At 35.1% G+C, this 22,365-nt stretch overlaps 1 protein-coding gene across 6 annotated transcripts in view; it reads right to left on the bottom strand.

Moving 5' to 3' along the window:
• ZZZ3 (zinc finger ZZ-type containing 3) overlaps positions 860 to 22,365 on the bottom strand; it is a 55,850-nt gene continuing 34,344 nt past the window's right edge. For 3 of the 6 annotated variants that reach the window (XM_021405486.1, XM_021405485.1, XM_021405487.1), the window contains exons 4-13: positions 17,123 to 17,261; positions 15,551 to 15,698; positions 15,350 to 15,468; positions 14,991 to 15,062; positions 14,690 to 14,791; positions 13,767 to 13,862; positions 8,652 to 8,804; positions 5,445 to 5,579; positions 2,915 to 3,015; positions 860 to 2,548 (exon numbers count right to left, since the gene is read on the bottom strand). In XM_021405486.1, coding sequence (XP_021261161.1) covers positions 2,404 to 2,548; positions 2,915 to 3,015; positions 5,445 to 5,579; positions 8,652 to 8,804; positions 13,767 to 13,862; positions 14,690 to 14,791; positions 14,991 to 15,062; positions 15,350 to 15,468; positions 15,551 to 15,698; positions 17,123 to 17,261 — 1,210 coding nt within the window. In that variant the 3' untranslated portion in view covers positions 860 to 2,403. Of the gene's footprint in view, positions 2,549 to 2,914; positions 3,016 to 5,444; positions 5,580 to 7,311; positions 7,367 to 8,651; positions 8,807 to 13,766; positions 13,863 to 14,689; positions 14,792 to 14,990; positions 15,063 to 15,349; positions 15,469 to 15,550; positions 15,699 to 17,122; positions 17,262 to 22,365 lie in introns of those variants that run through there. The other 3 variants (XM_021405489.1, XM_021405490.1, XM_021405491.1) reach the window with 3 other exon arrangements.

The following is a 22,365-nucleotide window of genomic DNA, read 5'->3' as shown; positions in this document are numbered from 1 at the left end:
AAAAACCCAAGGAATCCCCATGCTCGATCGGGTGTATGTGCGTTAGAAATCTATTTGCATTTGCTCATAATGTATGCAAGAGAAATAGCTGTATACGCATGCATATGGAAATATAAATATTTATACACATTCAATTAGAAAAGAACTTATCCAAGACGCTTCTTTGTTAAGTGATTCAGATTTCAAATTCTCCTTCTGCTTCCAATCATTCAAAGCATAATAAGGATTTTTTTCTTCCCAAGCCATCAAAGTCTGGATATTTGCATTTAATCACATGCTCAGTAATTTCTGCTACTTCCTTCCAATTATTTTTTCAGGATATCAACAGAAAACAAACAGATTATGGCAGATTCTCTCCCTTATAATACGTCTTCACCAACTCCACTTTCTTACAAACAGCATAAGTGGTTTCTCACATTCCCTCATTGCAAGAGAGATTTTCAGCGATTCTTTCTGAATTAGGGAGAAAACTGAAATACATCTCATGAACATTTCTGTTGTATTTTCTAAGGTTTATTAAATTTATCTAAATATACAAGATATGTGAGATGTTTACACAGGATGCTTGCTCAGTGTTCTAGTAACCGTACTCTTATTACCTTCTAAATAGATTAAATGCTTAAACTTACTTTTCTCTGAAGCAGAAAATGACTACACCCAAATATCACTGTGAAAGTTAACACTGATCAGGCTGTAATTAAAGTTCTTAGGTGCAGCCAGCCAATTACCCTTCTTATTGCCATTTTTAAGTCAAATTACTTTCCTTTATAGCTAATTACTCAGAATATTCAAGTTTCAAAGCAACTGGAAGTCTACTACAGTTATAAAATAATCAAGTATTTCTGAATCACCAGCTATACATTTCAATAAAAAATATATTAACTAAAAATATGTCACAATAATTACAAAGCTCCTCAGACGATGGTATACAGTGTACCAAAGCTACGTTAGTCTGATTTTTCTGAAATCTGAAAGAACCAAGTATGAATAAGACAGGAGAAAACTAAAATGCTAATCCTGCAAAAGGCAAAGCACAGCTCAGTGGGCGCAGAACACCACCGGTTTCCACTGAACTCAGCAGAGGAAGGCGCTGGCATCTTGCAGGTCTGCATAGTGAATATTTGTATGACATACTAAAACGTCCTTTTCATGTTCTCCATTATGATTAAAAAGTCATAACTACACAGAAAGGAAGTCACAGCAAGCATTCTATATATAAACAGACTGTATCCACATAGTTTATTTCTCACAGTTCTCCTGACAATTGAACATTATTTAAGAACATACTGTATACACAGATAAGAAGAAACATACAAAATGTTTTAAATGATGCACAACAAAATCCAGCAGTATAAAAGAATGCATGTGAACCCTTGCTCACTGCTCAGGCTAAATTTAATCACTGTTTAAATAGTAATAAAAATACAATCTTTCATGGATCTTGTGCAGACTACAAAAGAGGAAAAATTATTACCATATATATGATTTATATTAGGCAGTTTCCTTTGATGAGTTGCACTAACAACTCCAAATACAGAGGCAGAAGGCTGTGTATTTTATTTTAAAGGAGTTAATGTTGAGTATTAGAGACTTTACACAGTTACTACCACTGGCACTTTTCACCATATTTTGTACACATCACATGATCATCTTATATAACATTACATTTAAAAAATATATCTGAGTGATAATTTTATAACATTCACACACCATGAGCTGGTTAAGGAAGCAATGCCACAGTTGCCTCCTATAGTGCTTCACTGTTGGTAAATAGAGTTCATCGTGGTTTAAAAATAAAAAATAAAAAAAAATTGAAAGTCAATGTGATTAAGCAGCTCCGATTTAATAAAGGCCTGTAACCAACCATCGCTGAGACAGTGAGTATTTTTTAGAGTACATCCTAGAAGCAAACACTGTCATTGGTTAAAACCTTGCCTAAAGAAGTCAGTTACTGTGCTGAAAACTATGTCACAACAAAACTGCAAGCTACTAAACTGTTTTTATATAAATACTTCATCTCCCCTGGATCTCATTATAACCGAGTTCTTCAATGCCTTTGGAATTTATTCTATCTTCAATGTGTGCTCTCATTTCTGGCTCACCCTTTTGTATGTTTTTCTTCTGCGTTTAGATTCACCACCTAAAAATGACTAATGTGGTGAAAGAAAAGTCTCCCAGTGAAACCTTCTGCACACTAGGAATGTTCAGCTGCTGTTCAGTGATCTAGGACCATGACAGCTCGAAGCTGTAGTTTGACAAGTACACCCAGGAAGCTGTCATGCTGTGAGCGACATTTCAGGGAAAGCAGACAGTCTTTCCAAAATGTGCACAGTATTAACAATGGTGCCATTGTTATTTTTCAAATAGTATAGTAAGCCCAAGATTGTAGATCTGCTTCCCATGTCATCTATTTGCTGGAAAGTAGTTTGGGTCAAGATAATTGTAACTGGTACCCTGGGACATGCAGTAGTCTCTGTCTAAAAACGTCTCTGCTCTGTAAATAGGCTCTAACTGATGATCCTCCTTATGAATCTCTGTTTCATGCAGACTGCAAGGGAAAGAAAAAGATAACAGTTTAAAAGTTAAATACTTTCTTATTTTTAACTTTCAGAAATACTGATCACATTAAGAGAGTCATATCAAATTCAAACAATTATTTTGCAAAATACAGTTTCCCCCACTACTTAACAGTACCAAACTGAATCTGTCCGCTGCACTTGTTTTTTTTTAATATATTTCGCAAACATGTCCTAGATGTGTATCTCCCACAAATATATGCTAAAGAATCTTTCACTTTGCTCAACACAGGATATGTATCCTATGCTGGAGTAGATACCCAACATGCACTGCAATTAAGCCAAATTGATATATTTGTGTTAATTACAAATAACAAGTAGAGGAGAATACTACTCACCAGTCAGAACAAGAGTCACAGAAATCCAAGGACATTTCTTGAGGACAGTCTTGGCAGTGCCACCGAACACCCTGAATAGGTTCAATTCCGCAGTTATCACACTGTGGAGCAGATTGAAGAGTACTGAAGAAAAGCAACTGTATTCACTTCGGTCAGTAACAATCAATATGCCATATATGAAGGCAGCTATGTAGTTTGATTATTGCTTGCATGCACAGCTGAATTCTTCTCCTCACAGACCATAATGTGTTCATGGATAAAGAAGCCCTTATACTCCGAGACAGGCCCTTCTCCCTGAGGACTGATCAACCTTTCTCTTGGCTTTGCTACCCACTACCTGAATTCTCCACACATTGACATTATCCTCCCGCTCAACAAAAGCGCACCGAGTTGTGCCTGTAGTCACTGCTTATCCACATATGGCTGAAAGATGTTTCCGTAGCTTAAGTCCAACCATGTGAAATATCTTAACACGGATCTGCTTTCCAGGACAAAAGAAAGCAGCGGTGGTTGAAGAGGAAGTGGGACAACATGTTCACATAAAGGAACAGAAGCCTGAATCTTTAGCTGAGTGAGAAAGTAAAAACTATTCCCCTCAGAGGAATCGCCCACGTTAAGAGCAGCTAAACGCAAGATGAGAAGAAAAACCAGAAATGGAACAAAAAGACTGAATGAAAAGTTCATGATGTTAGAGAGGAGGAGCAGAAATGGAAAGAGATTCGATAAAAAAGAAAAAAGATGGAACTATGAGAATGGGACTTTGAGGTAAGAACTTTTCAAAATCTAAAGACAAAGAGAGCTGCAAGGACAGGAAAAGGAAAGAAAAACGTGGAAACAAGCTTGTGCTCACATAGCTTATTCTCCTTCATTCAGGACATGAAGTGCTCTGAGAGCTTTGGGTGCATTCTGTGAAACTCACTTGCAGAGTGACTTGCTCCTGAGCGCAAACAATCCACTCAGGGTTACAAACACCTTACTAAGAAACTTTTGTCACAGCTGTATCCCATGCTTTCACAATGACAGCTTTCAGAGCACGAGGGCTGATAAGGAGGAAGCTGTAAGCATACTTAGGGCTTTTCTCTGAAAATATAAAATTCAATATAATACTACATTAAAATAAAAAATAAAAAATCCAGTTCCAGTTATCTCAAATTCAGAGCCAAAGATAATGGAAGCCCTTAACTCTTCTGTGCTCCAGCTTCCCGTTCCTCTGTGAATCAGAAATAATACTATACCTTTCATTTTATTAAAAATGCAAAGTATTTTGATATGAAAGCAATGAAAGCCATAAAAAGCTCACATGTGATTCAATAATTCAACATTCGAAGTAGAAATTGAATAATGTGTTGTAAGTGAAGCTGAAGGCCACACAGAACTAAGTTTCTGAAGAGACGCTTATTAGGTGACTATTGCCCAGCCTGCGCACTAAGCAAGGCGGTGCTCCTGATGGTAAACTGTACATAATCATGCAATTTCATAGATTATAATGCATAATAAAATCAAATTGGAGTTGCAAAGAAACTTTCAAACTTTTAATGCTTGACATTATATAATGCCAATTTACTTTTCAGTATTATTTCATACAAAACATTATGCAGAACAAAGTAATTAGTTCGTCGCCTACAAGGCTGCTTGACCTGATTTTGATTTTTTGATTTTACAAAACCAGTAACTTGAGGGAGAGAGGGGAGAGAGGAGGAAGTCTTGGCAACCTAACAACATGATTAAGTCTGTCAGTGACAACTAATGAGGCTATCTCAATCTCCAGTTATTTTGAACTGAACTTTAAACTGAATATTTTTGCATTCTTGTCTAGATGGTTACCAGAAAATAAACGTAGCTGCCTAATACTTTTAACAAGGCAAAGAAGCTGTTCCAACATAGAAAACGGTCACAACGATAATATCTTGCAAACCAGAAAACCTGATTTAGAGAATGTATTTTCTTCCATATAGTTCATGACATGGCTGACACTGGGACAACACACTATTTTAACTCTGAGTTTATTTTCTTAATTTCACATAAACATTGTTTTACAGAATTGTTTCAATTTCTGCAAGCATTACTTGATAGGAATAAGAAGCTGCTACCTTTTCTCTCGGTAGTGAAAAACAAACAAAATAGTCACTCTCAGACTGTCCTTTCCTTGGTCTAAGGTGCAGGAAAAAATACTCCAAAAATCAGAGAATTATTATTAGGGACTCGTTGGCAAGACAGAGTGCAATGCCAAAATAGAATTCTGTAGTGATATAACCTAGCTCTAGAGTTGTATTTTCATACTATGAATGAGGAAAAGTTAGCATGCTTATTGATTTTCATACAGTATTCTAGATATTCTGTGAAACCTGAGGTATTGGAAAGAGTGAATTACCTGGGTTGTTTTGATTAAAGATGAGGAAAAGCAGACACTGTGAACAAGAATTATGAAACCACAGCTGGCGTCCTAAACAAAGCCTTTTTAGGAAATTCAAACCACGTTATCTTTGAAGACGACTTCTGTTACTCAGCAGAGTGCAGAGCATCAGCTTACCTTGAATCCCACATGCTGCACAAATCCACTCTCTGCATGCATCTGCTGTAGTTTCTGTCTCTTCAATTTTTTAAACTCTAACAGCTCTTTGTATTCAGGTAACTCACGATATGTTATTGGAATACTCTCTTCATCCTGTTCATGGTTCAAAAAAAAAAAAGAGAAATACTACTTACTTTAGGAATACAACTAGTAATATATATTTCATACATCACTAAGTATAATTATCTTCTGTGAAAATGCTGCCAATATATTCTGAGACAAATTGGGAAATTATTTTTAAAAACACAGCAAAAAAGTACACGCAACTAACTTACATTTTATTGTGTCATTAATAATTTATTATTTGCATTATACCAAAACTTTATCACACAAACAAGTTTCTTCTTGTAAATAGCTTTGCTGTAGGATAAAGGAGACAGTAGTGTCTAACTTTAAGTTCTACATTTATATTTTTAAGTCCTACATTTATATTTTTAAAAGACCCATGAATCAAGACAGTATCAAGCTTTAGTTATATGAACTTCTTAATCAATACAGCCAACCCTAAGAGTATTAGATTCTCACCTTTACCTGTAAGAATAAAAAGTGATGAGAAATATAATTCCATGACTGTAAGAGCAGAAGTTTCAAAGTTATTTCATCTTGTGACCACTCCTAATTCCCTTCACACTGTCTCTTAATAGCGTGAGAAAATGGATTTCTGTTTTCTCTAAATTACAAAAAAAGTTTGTATCCCTACTGACTGGTGAATACAACTTTGCCAAAGACTTCTAACACATAATTCTCTTCTTAAATAAAAAACACAATTTCTGATTTTTCTCATCCAATTTTCTTCAGCAAAGACTGAAGACCTGTATGTTACGAGAAGACAGAAATTCTCACTCTAATTCAGATACCTACTTCAAGATGGCTATTGAATTGTAGCAGCTGTACTTGGTAGATGTCAGCCATCTTCAAAGATGCAAACTCTTTATGGGCTATACTGGTACGCATGTTCAGTTATGAAAAAGAATTAGAAGTAATAATTCTCTGAATGTAGCCTACACACATTATCTCAATTCCCTTTTAAAAATCTGTGAAGCTTGAATAGTCTGCATTATTTAGTAAGTTTACTAAAGGAAAAGAGGGAAAACTGCATGCTATTTAGTGTTAAGTATTTTTCTAAAGGCCATATCAAATATTTAATTGTAATTCTGAAAATATTTGAAGGGCTGGACTGCAAATATTCTGAAAAAAAGGTTAAATTACACAACTAAATTTTGTTGTGATAACCTCCATTCCCTTCCTATAAGAAAAACCCTCACCTTTCAGGCAAATATAAGTTTTATTGAGAAAAACTGCCTGGAACAATATAATTGTATAGTAAATGAAATATGCTAAAAGAGCTCCTTGTGTGGACATTTGATTCTGGACTAGTACATTGTATTCTAGAATAATTTGACTATTCACACCATGAAGTAATTATAACTGAAAGTTAAATTCTCTCTTTTGAGAACAGAGGGTCTTCACTTGGGAATAATTAATTCATACTACAATGACATTTGAGGAATGGTCATGCCAGTCAACTGGTAATACCCAGAAAAAATCTTTTGTTTTTACAAGGAAACACTATTCGGTACTTCTATTGCGAAGAACTCAGACAAAACTTTTCCCATCATTTTCTAGCTGCACCAAATATCTTCTTAACCACGTCAATGCACAGTATTTTTCCCTGAGATACTGGCTGTCACTAAGATACCTGATTTTTTAAGATTAAAGCAGAGTCCAGTATATTTACTTTGATTATAGTTCATCATCTCTTTTTCCTTCTAAATTGCTTCTATTTTGCATTGATAATGGGGATCTTTCTGATAACTGAGCTCACCTGTGTCTTTCTACATTACTTCAAGCCAGAAATATATCCATCTGGAAATGCTGCACTAGTGAAGAAAGAAAAGATTAAGCCAAATTTGGGAAAAAAAAAAAAGAAACCAAGGAGAGGGGGCACACATCCACCATTATCGCTGCAAAAAAGTAAAACAGCAATTTCTATCAAAATAATGAAAATAAATCTTAGTTGGCCCCTATTTATACTAGACTTAGGACACCACAGGAAAAAAATGTTTTAGGAAAATATTAGGAACAGAGAGAATAACTATTTAAAAAAATAATACAGGACAAAGTAATGTTTGATCAAAATCAGTTCAATTTAGATAAATAATAGTAATAAAAATAATAGTGATCTGCATCTCTTCTAATCTGCGTTTTTCCTCCCATGCCTTTTAAGATACATACTGGAATAAAAAATTATCGGAAATGCCTGCAGACAAACAAAAAGACCGTCACAGAGAGAAGACAGAATATGAGCAAGATGCAATTTAAGACTGAGTAACAGATTAGGAAATTTATGAATTTAAGGAAGACTCTGCAGTGCACGTAAGAAACAAAGTCAGCAAAGAAAGTGAATGGGTGGCCTTAATACTTCTATTATGCAACAAGTTTTTCACACACAAGATGGCACTGCGCTCATCGAAAAAAATGTTACAAGTCAGGTCCTTTGGTCTAACCTCAGTAAAGCTGCAGTGATTCACACCAGCTGTGAATCTTGCCAAACATCTTAGTAGTAGGATACAGTATCACTGTATGGATGAGTGTAAAACTACAAGAATTTAGACATGCCTTATTGCATACGATAAATTAGGAAACTGGAACACTGCATGATGTAATGACACACTGGGATAGGATCTCTACTGGAGGCTGCCACTTGAGGACTCAGTCTGTTAGTTCATGCTTTGAAGCAGATTGAAAAAAATCCATAATTAATTCTGCCAGTGAAAGAAGACAAAAGGCAATTATGCCAATAGAAGTCAAATTTTACCAAGTCTGTATGCAATACAACACAGCTTTAACTAGAATCACATCTACATAGTTTATGTGATTTTAAGACTGATCTTATGTCAGATGACTTTTTGAAACTATGTAACTAAAACATCCTAGAATTCATTATTACTTCCTTTTCCTCCTTTCCGATTTGGTTTAAATTTTCTGCAATTGTGGACCTTTATAGTAATGTGTTTGCGATTCAAAATGGCTCATGAATCTGACTATAATCGAATACTTAAGCGATATTCATTTTATGACAAAGATGCTTAATCCTCATATTATTCATTTGAAAAGTTTAGGTGACAGTAAAGATATATTCTCTGACTGATTTAAATGACATACCGATACTTCCTCTTCTGCTGCAATATCCATATGGCTGTGAAAACTGGATCTGTCATCATCTTCATCCATATAAACCGGAGGTTCATGAGATGTCATAAAAGTTGAAGGTTTGAAAAGATGTTTATTTAAAGGGTGCTGCCGTCTACTTGATGACTAGAGTGGAAAAATGGTACATTTTAAAAGACATTACTTGGTTACCATTTAAGTAATCCTTATCAAATACAACCTTGTCAGAAAGTCCTTCCTGCACTGAACAACAGTGCATCATCTTTCCTGTTATGTTTACTTATATCTCTTAATCAGAGCTTTGTAGAGCCTCATATTGTGGAGTTTTTTTCCCAACAGGAAGTGAAATCAGACAAAAAGTGGAACACTGCTCCAGTAAAAAGCTATCAAGAAAGTGCTCTCATCATAAAAACCTGACTACCTAAACAAATGAGACAATAGAAAAACAGAAAATAAAACTGCCACAATTTTAAAGACTAAGAACTGAAGTGCAAAGCTATTAATGACTTCCAAGTCTCAATGGACATTGCTAGTGTGGGACTAAACAAAGAAACACTTTTGCACACACCCCCACACTTGACACATTACCAAATTCTTAGATTTTCCAAGAACCAAATTAATACAAGTCTAGACTAATTTTGTCCAGATTTCTTTTCTAGTCTAGGGAGAGAAAAAATATATTGCTAAAAGCAGCTCGTTCCACCACAAAAGACATTTCTACAAGTTAGGAATAACTGCTCTCTGAAGGTTCTTTTTCATTGCCACTGACTGGAAAAGGAGCCCAAGAAATGTTAGAAGAGATAAATTACTCCATTAGTGTGCATCTGAAACCTTTCAACTGTAATGCTGTCTGAAGATGCAGAATGCACAGCAATTTGAAAGTAGATTACTCAAAGGCACTCAGCCCTTATTACATATTCCCCATGGAGGAATATTTAATACCAAATAGAAGAATATTTGGTGAATAAAACTGACTCAACTTTTTACTTAGCTCCTTTCCAGCCTACCTTTTAGGCTTCTTGAGTACATTCCATAATTTAAAGAAAACAGTGTAAATCAAAAACTCTAAGCATGAAAAGCATTTCTTTTTTTTTTTGTAATTACAGAAGAGAAGACTGTCTTGCTCTGTCTAGGTTCTGTCACATAGATAAAGTATAATAAATATCTAACATAGTTATTACTTTCTCGTTTACCAAAAATTTGTATCCCAGAGGTTCCAAAAACCAGTTACAAATCCATACCACTGTAACAAAACCATTTATTTGAAGAGGGATTCAACATCTAACATTATTTTAAAATTGTGCATAGTTTAAAAAGGCAAAGAAACTATACTGGATGAAATGTAGTTATGCACACAAAAATACCAAAGGAACTGAGACTTGCTCGTAAGGAAAGATATGAAGTGATAATGATTGGAAACTGGTACCTCCTTTACGCAAGAGAATTACAATACACAGAATAAAAATGAACATTTTGATATGGCTGATATTGCATCACTTGTGTTGATTTTTTCCACCTGCCTTATCATCACTGACTTCCTATGTTTTGCTTCCTTTCTGGTTTCCTTTAAGATAGGTGCCAGAACAATTCCATTTGCAAAGTTAGGTTGTATTTCAGTTTGAGCTGACACAGTGATTTAAACATTTTGTTAATATAAGGAAAACAGATCTGCATTCACAGAATCATAGAATCATTAAGATTGGAAAAGACCTCTAAGATCATCATGTCGAACCGTCATCTACCACCAATATTGCCCATTAAACTATATCCCTCAGTGCCACATCCCCATGGTTCTTGAACACCTCCGGGGTTGGTGACCCCACCACCTCCCTGAGCAGCCTGTGCCAGTACATCACCGCGCTGAGAATAATTTTTTGTAATACACAACCAATACTAGATCTGAAATTTAAGAAAGAAAAATGTGTGTCTACACTTAAACGCTGGCATTATCATGCATACGGTTATGGCCTAGAAATTTAAAAAAAGAATTCAAACCCTTGGTTAACATCATTCTGCTTTTTAATGTGATTCTTAGAATCATGATTAACATGATTCTACAATACTACCTGTGAGCAGTTAAAAAAAAAAATCATTTTTCCTTTGGGAAACTTCTCTTCAGGATTAAGCTTAAAAGCAGGTGAACTAATGACTGAGTATAAGCATTACACTGAAAATGGTAAGTCATAACTGACGAACTGAATAATGGAATGCTAAATAACTGGTTCTGTATTATTTTCACTAGTGGCTGACAATGGTTAAACAATGAAGTGGAGTATCCTGCATAATTTCCTGTACCATTTATCTGAAGAGACTTTATGTCATATGAGTAAGTTCAACAAGATCTTCAAGAACTAAATAGGATTCTCACCTCCCCAGTAACCACTTCAAAAAAGCAGATTAGGTGATCCCCATGGAGAAACAGAAGTACCTCCTCTTGTAAAGAATCTCTTCTGACATCAGTATTTACATTAAATATAACAATGTTTTTTATTCCCTCAGAAATGTGTACTTTAAGAATCAGCATCCAATACTCATACATCTATTACTGGCAGTAAAGCAGATACTGCCATTTATAGTGTACGTATATACTCAGAATTAATATAAACATGAGCACAGCATAAGCATGATCCAGGCTTTCAATACCCCTTGCACTTCCTTTCTGCCACAGAATCTTATTCTCCACTGGGAATGACTGCAGTCTGATACAATCTGTATTCTAAGTACACAGCTATATTAGCAGACTGAGAAATCAATTCCCCCACATACACTGTTAGATCTGCTGTGCATTTTTTTTTTTTTTACTTGGGTTACTAACAGAAAACTGAGAAGCTATCTTGCTACAAATCAGGGCACAATGACCTTATTCTTACAACTCAGTCATAAGAATAAGGGTATTAATCACACTGCAAAAACAGATGTAAGCATTAGAGTTGTTCTACATATAAGCTTAGGAAAAATCTCTAAGTTGGCAGCATTACTATTGTAGTTCGAGAATGTTAAGAATTTTATAAAATATGGTTTCTGTTTTTACTGTGCTGTGTATCTATGCAGAACAGCATGAAGAGCTTTATGGATCGCTGCTCAAATTAGTGAAAAATACAGTTAAGTGTCACTATGTACTGATTAAGTGCTCCTATTATTCAGCAAATACAGTGATCTGCAGCCCTGCAGCATTTCTCATGTTCAGTAAAAGTAGTATTTCCAAATAAAATGAAGAGGAAAGAAAAAAAGGGGGAGACTAAGGTTATTTAAAATGGTAATGTGACATACAGAACCTAAAAGATTATTTTCAGAAGTAAATTTTCACCCTCTTTTGAAATTAGCCCCGTAGCACGGTAAACTGTACAAGTAATGTACATTAATAGATTAATAACATAAGTAACCTAAGTAATAGATGAATCTCATCGCAGTATTTAACATATCAATGTTTTTTTTTTGGTTCTTCTACCAGAATGCACTTTTCCAAGAGATAATGCAGCAGACGAAATCATGTCTGCATGTCTCCTGCCTCTGTTTATAGAGCAGAACAGTAGATTAAACTCTTGGTGAAAGTAAAATGGATTATCAGAGGGCTGGAGCACCTCTCCTGCGAAGAAAGTTTGAGGGAACTGGGCTTGTTTAGCTTGGAGAAGGGAAGGCTCCAGGGAGACCTCATTGGGGCCTTTCAGGACTTGAAGGGAGAGTATAAACAGGAGGGAGAATGACTGTTTGCATGAGTTGATAGTGATACGACAAGGGGGAATGGTTTTAAACTAAGACAGGGGAGATTTAGGTTAGATATTAGGAGGAAGTTTTTCACTCAGAGGGTGGTGATGCACTGGAACAGGTTGCCCAAGAAGGTTGTGGGTGCCCCATCCCTGGAGGCATTCAAGACCAGGCTGGACGTGGCTCTGGGCAGCGTGGTCTAGTGGTTGGCGACCCTGCCTATGGCAGGGGGGTTGGAACTAGATGATCATTATAGTCCTTTTCAACCCAGGCCATTCTATGATTCTATGATTACCATGTTAGACGGCACGCTGGAAAGTTTCTGATAAAAGCACTACTTCTTTGCAGTAACTTCAGAGAAAACTAGGAGATAACTGGGTGTGTACAACATTTTAAATCACTATAGATATGCAGTGGCAGATCTTCTTATCAGGCTTGTCTGACAGCAAGTTCAGGTTCCAAACTTTCAAGGAACTAGGATTGCAAATGTTTGTTTTTCAGAAACAATGTAAAGCTTACTCTATTCAATATCAGAAAACATCACAGACACACGGACACAAAAAAAGTAATGTTACTCTACAAAATGCCATTGCAATATGTTTTAAACAACTTTAAACATAATGGTAACAGAAACAAATAAAAAAAACCCCTCACAATATACACACTGAGACTGCCCTCTTCAAATGTCTAGAGTTCTCATTAGTACCCAAGTGTACTACATGATTTACATCAAAATATATGACTAGTCATCACAGAAATCTAGAGTCTTCTCTTTTCTTTTGCAAATTAAGAAGATTTCTCAGGATTGTATTTTCTCACTCCTTCCAAGATCAGGAAAAACAGTATATTTTAATGATCACTTCTATTAGCTTTCTCATTTAACGGTCACCCATACTGCAAATCACAATAAAACACAGCATTTCAGAATTAAGTCTGTGTTTGTGTTAGTTTAGTATGCTACTATACTTAACTTCCTACAGTTTTGTTAATTAAAAGATGACTGTACAATATGAAGTATATGGCTCCTTATCTTCTTCCCATACAGTTCTCATTATCCTTTTCTACGTCAATTACAGTAAACTTAGAAACAAGGAAAAAATACACCCAAGACCAATCCTTTGTCCCTGTTAGCTCTGCCTGCAATATAAATGCAGTGTCTTTTCTGACACTTCATCTCCCCGAGTTTATTCAATTAAAAGGTGTTGATGTGAAATTAGAATAACACCCAATTCACTCTACATTGCTCATGTCAAAATAATTGATTAAGAAATACATTGGTGGAGCTAGCAAGTAAGAAAGTTGTAATCAAGACTAATCAAATCCATTGAACTATTAATGATTAAGTTTCAATTTCCATGCAAATGCAAAAATAAACATGGAATTTCTGCTGCAATATTGTCTCACCTTTTTTGAGTATAAATATAAATTTGGAGTTCTTCCTGGAACTGGAATGCCAGCTTTAGTCAGCTTAATAAAATATTTTTGCACTCTACTGGCAACCTAAAAAAAACAACATGCAACAATTAAATGTCAAATGAAATATAACAGGCTTTCACATCAAATTTTTGCCAGTATCATTAGACTGGTTCGCGATATAAAGACTACGAACTATCACTTCCTACTCTGCAACAACTACTCTGTTACATATTCTGCAACACTACATTTCTGGTATGTCCAGACACTTCAAAAGCTTTCATAGTAAAAAATCATCTTTTTTAAAAACACACAGGAAATCTATCAAAAAATAGTGACAGAAAGGAAAGAACTTAAGCAGCTTCTTATCTCTGAAGTTAAGCTTTTTCTGCCTTAATAGTAACACATAAATTACATGTTGTTACCATACAGAAAGTACTTTTGCATTTTATTTATGAAATGAGCTAAATACATTTTAATTTTCCACTATGGAGAAATATACCTATAAACACAGATATGACTAGAAATGAAGTAATCTTTTATACTGAAATACTTTTATCTGAAAGCATACTAGCCAAATAGAAGAAATTAAATTACTGTAAAAACAAGATGTCAGCATTTTTTCTTCTGGTCAAACTGGAGAAATTATGCTGTTTTACTGAAAAAGCACCTAAAAGTCAGATGCAGAAACACTCAGTGTATCCACTTCCGGCTTCTTTTGTGGATGTGGGCACCAGTATAGAACCAATTCCCTGGTCTGCAAGTATTAAAACATCTGCCAATTATTAAGGTGAGAAATGAACGATTCAAGAGGTGAGAATAAATCCAGATACAAATTCTTAAAAGTGCTTTCTAAAAAGCAATTAAAAAATTATCAATGAGAGGGATTACTTCTCAAAGTGTTTACTTGTTACCTGTTTAGCTGTTCTATTTCCCAGTTCATCAGCTATCTTCTGCCACCGTCGGGACTCTACTTCCTCTGGTGGATATTTCAGAAGCAACTGCTCGAGTTTTTTCTAAATCAAGCACAAATCAACAATTAAAAAATAAAACTAAAACAATTTTAATATAGGTATGAGTTGTCAAAGTTCAAGTATCTACATATATGTGACTTTAAACTTCTAATTACTAATTAAATATTATTACACACTTTGTTTTTATTATTATCACGTATGTTACCACTGCTACAAAATAAATGGAAAGGTTTCCCATTACCTGTTCCTCTACAGTCCACAGTTGGTTAAAAGTTTCAGGTTTGGTCTCATCGCAGAGTCGCCCTCTTATCATCTGTTCAAATAGAGTACATAACATAGAAAAGGTGTTTAGAAAACATATGGCTAGGATACTCTGATCCTTTTCCAACCTAAGTGAAACCAAACACAGACCAAATACACGCATGAAAATTTGAAATAAGTTTTGCCTAAATAAAAAAAAAAAAGAGTTAAACAGATTTCAATACATGCATGAATTTCATGACCAACTTCAGCATGTGAGGTAGAAGTTAACAATATCCACATGCTCATAGTAGTTTAAAAAGTTACTATTTTACAAAAATTTCTTGTTGTGTTAACTACCTGTGGACGACTGCTTGTAGAACCTTCTGGACCATCACTTAAAGGCAAGACAGAGTATGAAACTGACTCTCCATCCTTCTTGGGATCCAAAGGACTTTTTGGTCTTGCAGGTATACCTACTGGAGGGAACACAGGAAGGGATTTATGAAATCTCCATACCTGTCTCTTGCTTTTTGTAACATACGTTTTTTCTCCATTTACCTTTGTCAAAAATCAGCTTTGCTCTTCTACTGTTACGTTTTCGGTTTTTGAATTCTCTCTCAAAGTTTCCAAGGCTAGTGGTGTATTGGTCCCAGGCAATCTCAGGGAGCTGAACAACTCTCTGAGGATATGGAAGACCCATATCAACCTGAAAAAAAAAGTAAACATTGAAAAGCAATATTTAATGTAGTAGTTGTATATCTAAGCAAATAGCTACAAATCCTAAAAAGCCATGAAAACCTGATGCTGCCTTTTAGCTAACAGCAAAATTGAAAATCAGCATTTTTGAAGTGCTATGCAACACACAGTCTTTTTAAGGAGAAAGTATCTTTCAAGACTAGTACACAACAGTGCATATAAAATATGCAGCGGCACGGACAATGATGGCTTATTGAGTGTAAGACTTTAAAATGTGTGTTTCACAGTTGAAATAAGGTGTTTCTGACTTCAATTTCTCGTTGCTGTCTATCCGACTTTTGTTTAGACATAATGTTTGCCTAGGATCTGTACCTTTCTCAAGATGAAGAAAACACAGGAAACTACAGGACTCAAAGTTTTATCATCTGATAAACCTAAACACATCCCATCAAGGAATTCAACGCATGTTTTACACTGATTTTGCATTCTTCTGTATAGAACACAACAACTGTTGCAAGGGTCACCGATTTATTTGAAGGTCAAGCTTAAGAGTATCTAGTGTTCCTTGGGTTCAGAGACTTATATGCGCCAGATGCTTTCAGCTAGCATTACTATTTCCTACATGATACAACCGTTATCAAATGCAACCTATTAAGTCTTGCATGCCATTGCATACTACCATCTTAAAATGTAATGGAAAGCAACCACTGAAACCAATGGGCTTAGACCAGACTTCTCTCTAAACCTGTGTCTCTACAAGCTTAGGGAAAAGGCATCGTAAAGCACCTATTTCATTTTCCACTAAAATAAAGAATGTTGCTGCCAGACTCGAAAGTGGGCCATGCTTGTCACTGGCAGATGTGGCAGTGAAAAAATATTCAACCTTTAAACATTTTTAACATTTGTCACTGGTTTGTTTTTTTTTTAACTTAAAAAGATTCTTCCTTATCAAAATTCATTCTCCTCTCTCAGACACCTTTAATTATGCTATCCAGCACCGTTCTAGACATGTTTTCTTGTGTTCATTTTGGTTTTATGAACTGTATTTCCTGCTCTTGAAAAATTATCTTACCAAATTCACTCATAGTACAAGACTGAATTTCTCTAATGAGAAAAGTCACAAATTCTTGAAGTGTTACAACCTGTAGATTTCAGGTTGTCTTAAAATACTCATATTACAATTAAAAATCTTAAAATTACATTTCTATATAAGAAAAAAATGAAAGAAAACATATCTAATTAAAGATTTGAAGAGCTCTCTCTTACAAATTTAATAAGCAAACAACGGGCCATTTTCTGCTCAGCAGAGAAAGGGCTTTAAACTCCTAATGCTTATGCAAGTATATAAAGAATTCCAATTTCTACAGATGATGAATCACTAGTTATTAGAAAAAAAAAATCTGAGTAAGACTTAAGAAATGCCCATTGAAATACCTTCTTCTGGAGTCTTTCCACAAATCCAATAGGATCTTTCAGTGCTTCTCTCTGGTGTCTGCCTAAACTTTCAAGGTCTTGAACTGCTTGAGTACGTTGAGCCTCGAGTACAGCAATCGTCTGTAAGAGTCTCTGATAACTACAGAGACAAAGGAAAACATCTCACTAAATTTGTCTTTAAGAGTGAACCCCCAAATCTAAAAACTAGCCATGATTATCTACAGATTTCATAGCTTATTTGAAACAGATGATAGGCATTTTTACTGAATTATATAAATAATTGTATCAAAACTATTTTAAGTCGATTAATTTATATAAACCAGTAAAAAAAAAATAATACTACTATTACTATAATACATTGAGTTGTTTTTAAACCTAAATCCTATACTAGCTAAAACAATGCTATCAGGGATAAGCTACTCATATTCTCAACAGTTATGCTCTATATCCTTCACTTACAAGGAAAAAAATAAAAACAACAAACAAAATGATGTGATTTCTCTTACTCCAAAAAAAAGCTACAAATGATTCTACTGCAAAAATTTAACATTACTCTCAACCACCTACAAGATGTATAAGGAGGACGCTTAGAAACTTTGCAGCTTAACATTTCAGAGAAGCTTCATTTCAGAGAGTAGAATAACCATTTGCAAAACGTGACAATAAACCACAGAAAGAAATTTACAAAACAAATACAGGAGAGATTCCTCTAAGAATACAGAAGTTAATTGAAATGTCAGCATTCCCTCAAATACGACAAGCTCGATCCTTGTGCAAATCTGTTTTTCTATTTAACAGATATGCTTAGGAGTCACTTAAATGATGCTCACATCTGCACCTGTTAACAGACGCTGCCCAGGCCGTCTTCTGTAAAGCTAACTTGGGACAGGAAATCACACCACACAGTAGCACAGCCTTAGAAAAAACGAGTAATCCCTTTTAATAGATTTATAGGTATGGTTGTTCACTTCAGATCCCAAACCATGCAGTTACCTGCGGCCCCTGTTGTTACAAATTACTATGTATCAATGCTTTCATGGAAATGTTTTCTGACATTTGGTATTACAATTGTATTATTGTTCAATGCAATACACAACCTAGCGCATACTGAAATCAGGTAACATCTATTTACTACTAAACTAGTTCAGTAAAATTTTCTTTCCATTCCCTTCCTGCTAAAGTAAAAAGAATTAATTAATGCAATCATTTCCACACATACTATAAAAAGGATCCAGAGGTTACAGAGCTAATGCAAGATTTTCAATCCACTACACTGGTAGTTGGGCAAGGCTTTAAGTGGAGGGAAGTAAACTGCTTCGAGGCAAAATACAGGCTTCATATCATCAAGTGTTTCAGTTTCTGCCTAGACACTGCATCACCCCAGAAAAGGTAATTTTCTTTCCACTTAAATGTAATAGTTGAAAACACAATCTACAGCCATGAGTTTTTCCGCTTGAAACTAAAGTGCTGCGTTTATTTAAAAATAGCATGATACAAATCTCTTATGGATTTCTTATTTAAATTAGTCTACACATATTCAGGTTACACTCAATTGACATCTGAGATGCTCATTAAATAACTACCAGTGTTATCCTTGAGCACGCAAACGATTTCATAAATAAATCTTGCGATGGTACACATCAAGATTGGTCTGAGATAATACTGCAGTTCAAGTTGTTAAGGGCTTACAGGAGGCATCACATAACCTTCACTTAAGTTTTTACCACTAACTTCTGATTACTGCTTATCTTTGTGCTGGGCAACCTCCATCCACACTCAGGTACACTGACAGCACTCCTCATGCAGAAGACCACCTTGTACAGTCCAGAGAAGTGAAACATAAGCAGGCTAATAAAAATAGTCGGGGAGATGATGGACAACAAAAAGTCTTTTCTCTATCATCAAGCAGTGCAACTTCTGCTCGACCCTTTGGATTTAACTCCAGTCATAGCAATGGAGCCTCATGAAAATTTGCGCTTAAAATGATGTTAAAATAGCTCAAGAAAAGAAAAGCTGATATTTATTCACCTTACTTATTCAAATTGTACTTGATTGCTTTTCAAAATGGAATGGAAAGAAAATAATCATTATATTCAACATAGTTACATACACACAAGGCAAAAGGCAATCAAATACATTTTACAAGGAGCGTTGGTTTTAATGAGGATTCACATGGCAGGGAAGAAATCACCTTAATGAGATGGCCTTCAATATTTAAGTCTGAATAGAAGAAGAAATTATGCTTAGGAAAAGTAACAAACAAAACAAGAATACTGAACCTGAAGTACTACTTATTAAAGCATTCAGGTGACTTAAGTCATCACTGATGAGAAGTTCAGCGGCTCACAAATGATCCCCCTGGTCTTCATGGAAATACATAAAACGCTACAACAACGTCAGGATCATTCAAAAACATTTCATGTGATGTTGATCTGCTGTTCCACAGCGCTATTATAAAATATTCCAGGAGATAAGGGGGGTTTTGAGTAAACAGAGTTCACAGTAGTTTTTTATACTTCTGCCACGGAAATGTATTTACTTCAAGCTACTCTAACTTCTACATTTGGTTTTTAATGAGTGGATATTTTCTGAAGTTCACAAATAGGAGTGTAGCTTTATTATGTGAATATCAGAACTGTTTAAATGGGGGACAATGTGCATCTTGGAGTCTCATTTTCCAAAGAAAACACCAAAAATAATTAACATTCAGGTACGTCATATTTGTTAAGTACTGAACCATCCTTTTAAATTCCAACACAAGCTATTAACCAACTGTATAACAGCACACATAAGTCCTTTACATTTCAAATCACTACTGTTTTCATATCTTTGTGCAGGCTTTTAGTTCTATGATCCCATGCAACCACAACATAGCCAAGCATTTCTCTGGAAAAACACTAAGTCAAATAACACACAGTCAGCATTTTCTTGGTCTGTTCTGACACAATACTTCTACCACATTATCAAAACACACATAATTTCTATGACATTTCCAAACAAAAAAAATAGTAGGTAACAATTTTATGATACATCTTGCAGGGTTTTTTTTTTGTAACTAAACACAACAATTATGATTCAAACTACCTCCTGAAGTTGTGAGCCACCATCCTCCAAAATCTAAAAAGCCCAGAGAATATAAAGGTATCAGGCACAGAAAGGAGAAAAAGTTTCTGCAACCCAGGTCTCCACTCTGCTGCAGAACTGCGGCATACGTCAGAGAGGCAACCACACAGCCACCATCTTGGAACTGCCCGCTGCAAATACATAATTTTCGATGAAATCTATGAGGCATTACCAAGGAAAATGATCTCACATCCTCCTCCAAAACAAAACAAAGTCATATGACTCAATACCTTTTACTTAAGGAAACATGCAGTCAGTCATACAACTACCCTGATGAAAGTTGCACTTTTCTCAGTTGAAATTACTAAATTTTTAAGATGTAAACCTGAAGCACAGTTTACATTGCAGGAAGATTTCCATCCTAGACAATATACTTCTGTGTTTCCACAATTCATATACGAGATGACTGAGCAGCAGTCCATACAACAGGTCGTGACATTCAGTATGTTTAAATAAATTCATGTCAGAGTTGCAACAGTAAGACGCTAGCTACTATTTCTGACGATTTCTCGAGAGGAAAACATACTCTAAGTCTTAAGTGAATGAGTGCTCTGAGAAACTGACAGTATGAAATGAAGATTGTAACTTTTAGGTATCTGATTCATATCTGCAAACTGGATGAAATTAATAAGTGAGACTTTTCAGTTAAATTATACTAAATAAATGTGAAACATCAGTTTTGTCCTGTTGGACAATGCAAGGGGCAGATGTAAAAGCATGGCAAGCTTTCTCTGAAAACAAGCCCCCTACAAAATCTTGATCCACAAATGTTTAGGAGCACTTGAGAAAACTGTAAGCCATGTATGGGTACTGTCTCACCCACAGAAAAAGAAGTTCTGTCTCAAGTATCTTTATCCAAAGTAAATTTACATCTTAACTCAGTACTCTACAGTGCATTATTTGCTGAGTTGTCATCATGAAATACTGAAACATAATTGTAATGCATTTTCTCATCTTTAAGGTGGAGATGTATGTATTATGTCCATTCTCCCCTCATAAAAATAAATTGAATTTATGGAGTGAAATCCCTTTAATTCAAAGGTTTAGTCCCTATTTCCTAACATGAACTACTTTATCTTTTTTAACCTTCCATGACTATATAATATCCTCCAACGATACAATAAATATTCTCACATTTGCTTATTTTTATAACTTTGACCACCCCAGGTTCACAGCATTCAGACAGGCTGTCTTAGAGGTGAACACTTATTCCTTACCACTTGTTTTTAGTACAATCAGTTATGGATTTTAAACACTTCAGATGTTGCCCCAAAATTATCCCCTTACTGTTTAAATATATTTATCACTGTTAGACTATTATTGCAAATATATGCAGTATTTGAAACTTGTATTTCCAAGACCTATCACTATCTGTTATTCATTGGGAGGCTTTGAGCAAGTCTTTGTTTTAGTGCCATCTACTGGCACTCTAGCAGAATACATATTAAAATGCTCTCCTAATTAATTTATCACTTTGGATTTTGGCAAAGTATCAGCAATTCAGAAAAAAAACCATATCAGATGCTAAGCTAAGAAAGGATTGGTATATTAATCAGTTTACTTTAGAGGACTGAAAACTAATATAGAAAAAGTAAATCCACTCTAGTATTTTCTTGAAAATGTATTTAGAATTTCCAATTTAACCCAAGGCAGCTTTCTAGAGAAATTTTCTAGTCAGATCAAACAGAATTTTCTCTTTAAAAGAAGTGTTTTTGTTTGTTTGAAATTTAGTTCAGAAACATCAGACAACACCCCCAGCAGAAATTTCAACAATTTACTTTTTCTTACAAATTATTCTAATGTCCAACAGAGATTTTAAAAAAGTCTATTATGGCAGTGGGGAAGAGTGGTGGGATTCCCAAGGAAATGCAAGACTTGTAGAACACACATGACAGCAACATGGAAGCAGAACACACTGATGAAGAGTGGCCCTTTTTTAACAGCCCATCAGAAACAGAAAAGGGCATAATCAATACAGGCATACATAACTCCTATTAGAACAAAAGCGCCTTTACCTGAAGAAAGCAGAACATGGTAGGTTTTTAGTTACTTATGCTAAGATACTATCTCTAAGGCAATTGACTTACGGCCAACTTTGCAATCCATTATGAATTTTTCTT

Source organism: Numida meleagris, chromosome 7 (genome assembly GCF_002078875.1).
Source record: "Numida meleagris isolate 19003 breed g44 Domestic line chromosome 7, NumMel1.0, whole genome shotgun sequence".
NCBI lineage: Eukaryota > Metazoa > Chordata > Aves > Galliformes > Numididae > Numida > Numida meleagris.
Note: the sequence above shows the minus strand (reverse complement) of the source record. Positions and strands in the feature narration are given on the sequence as shown.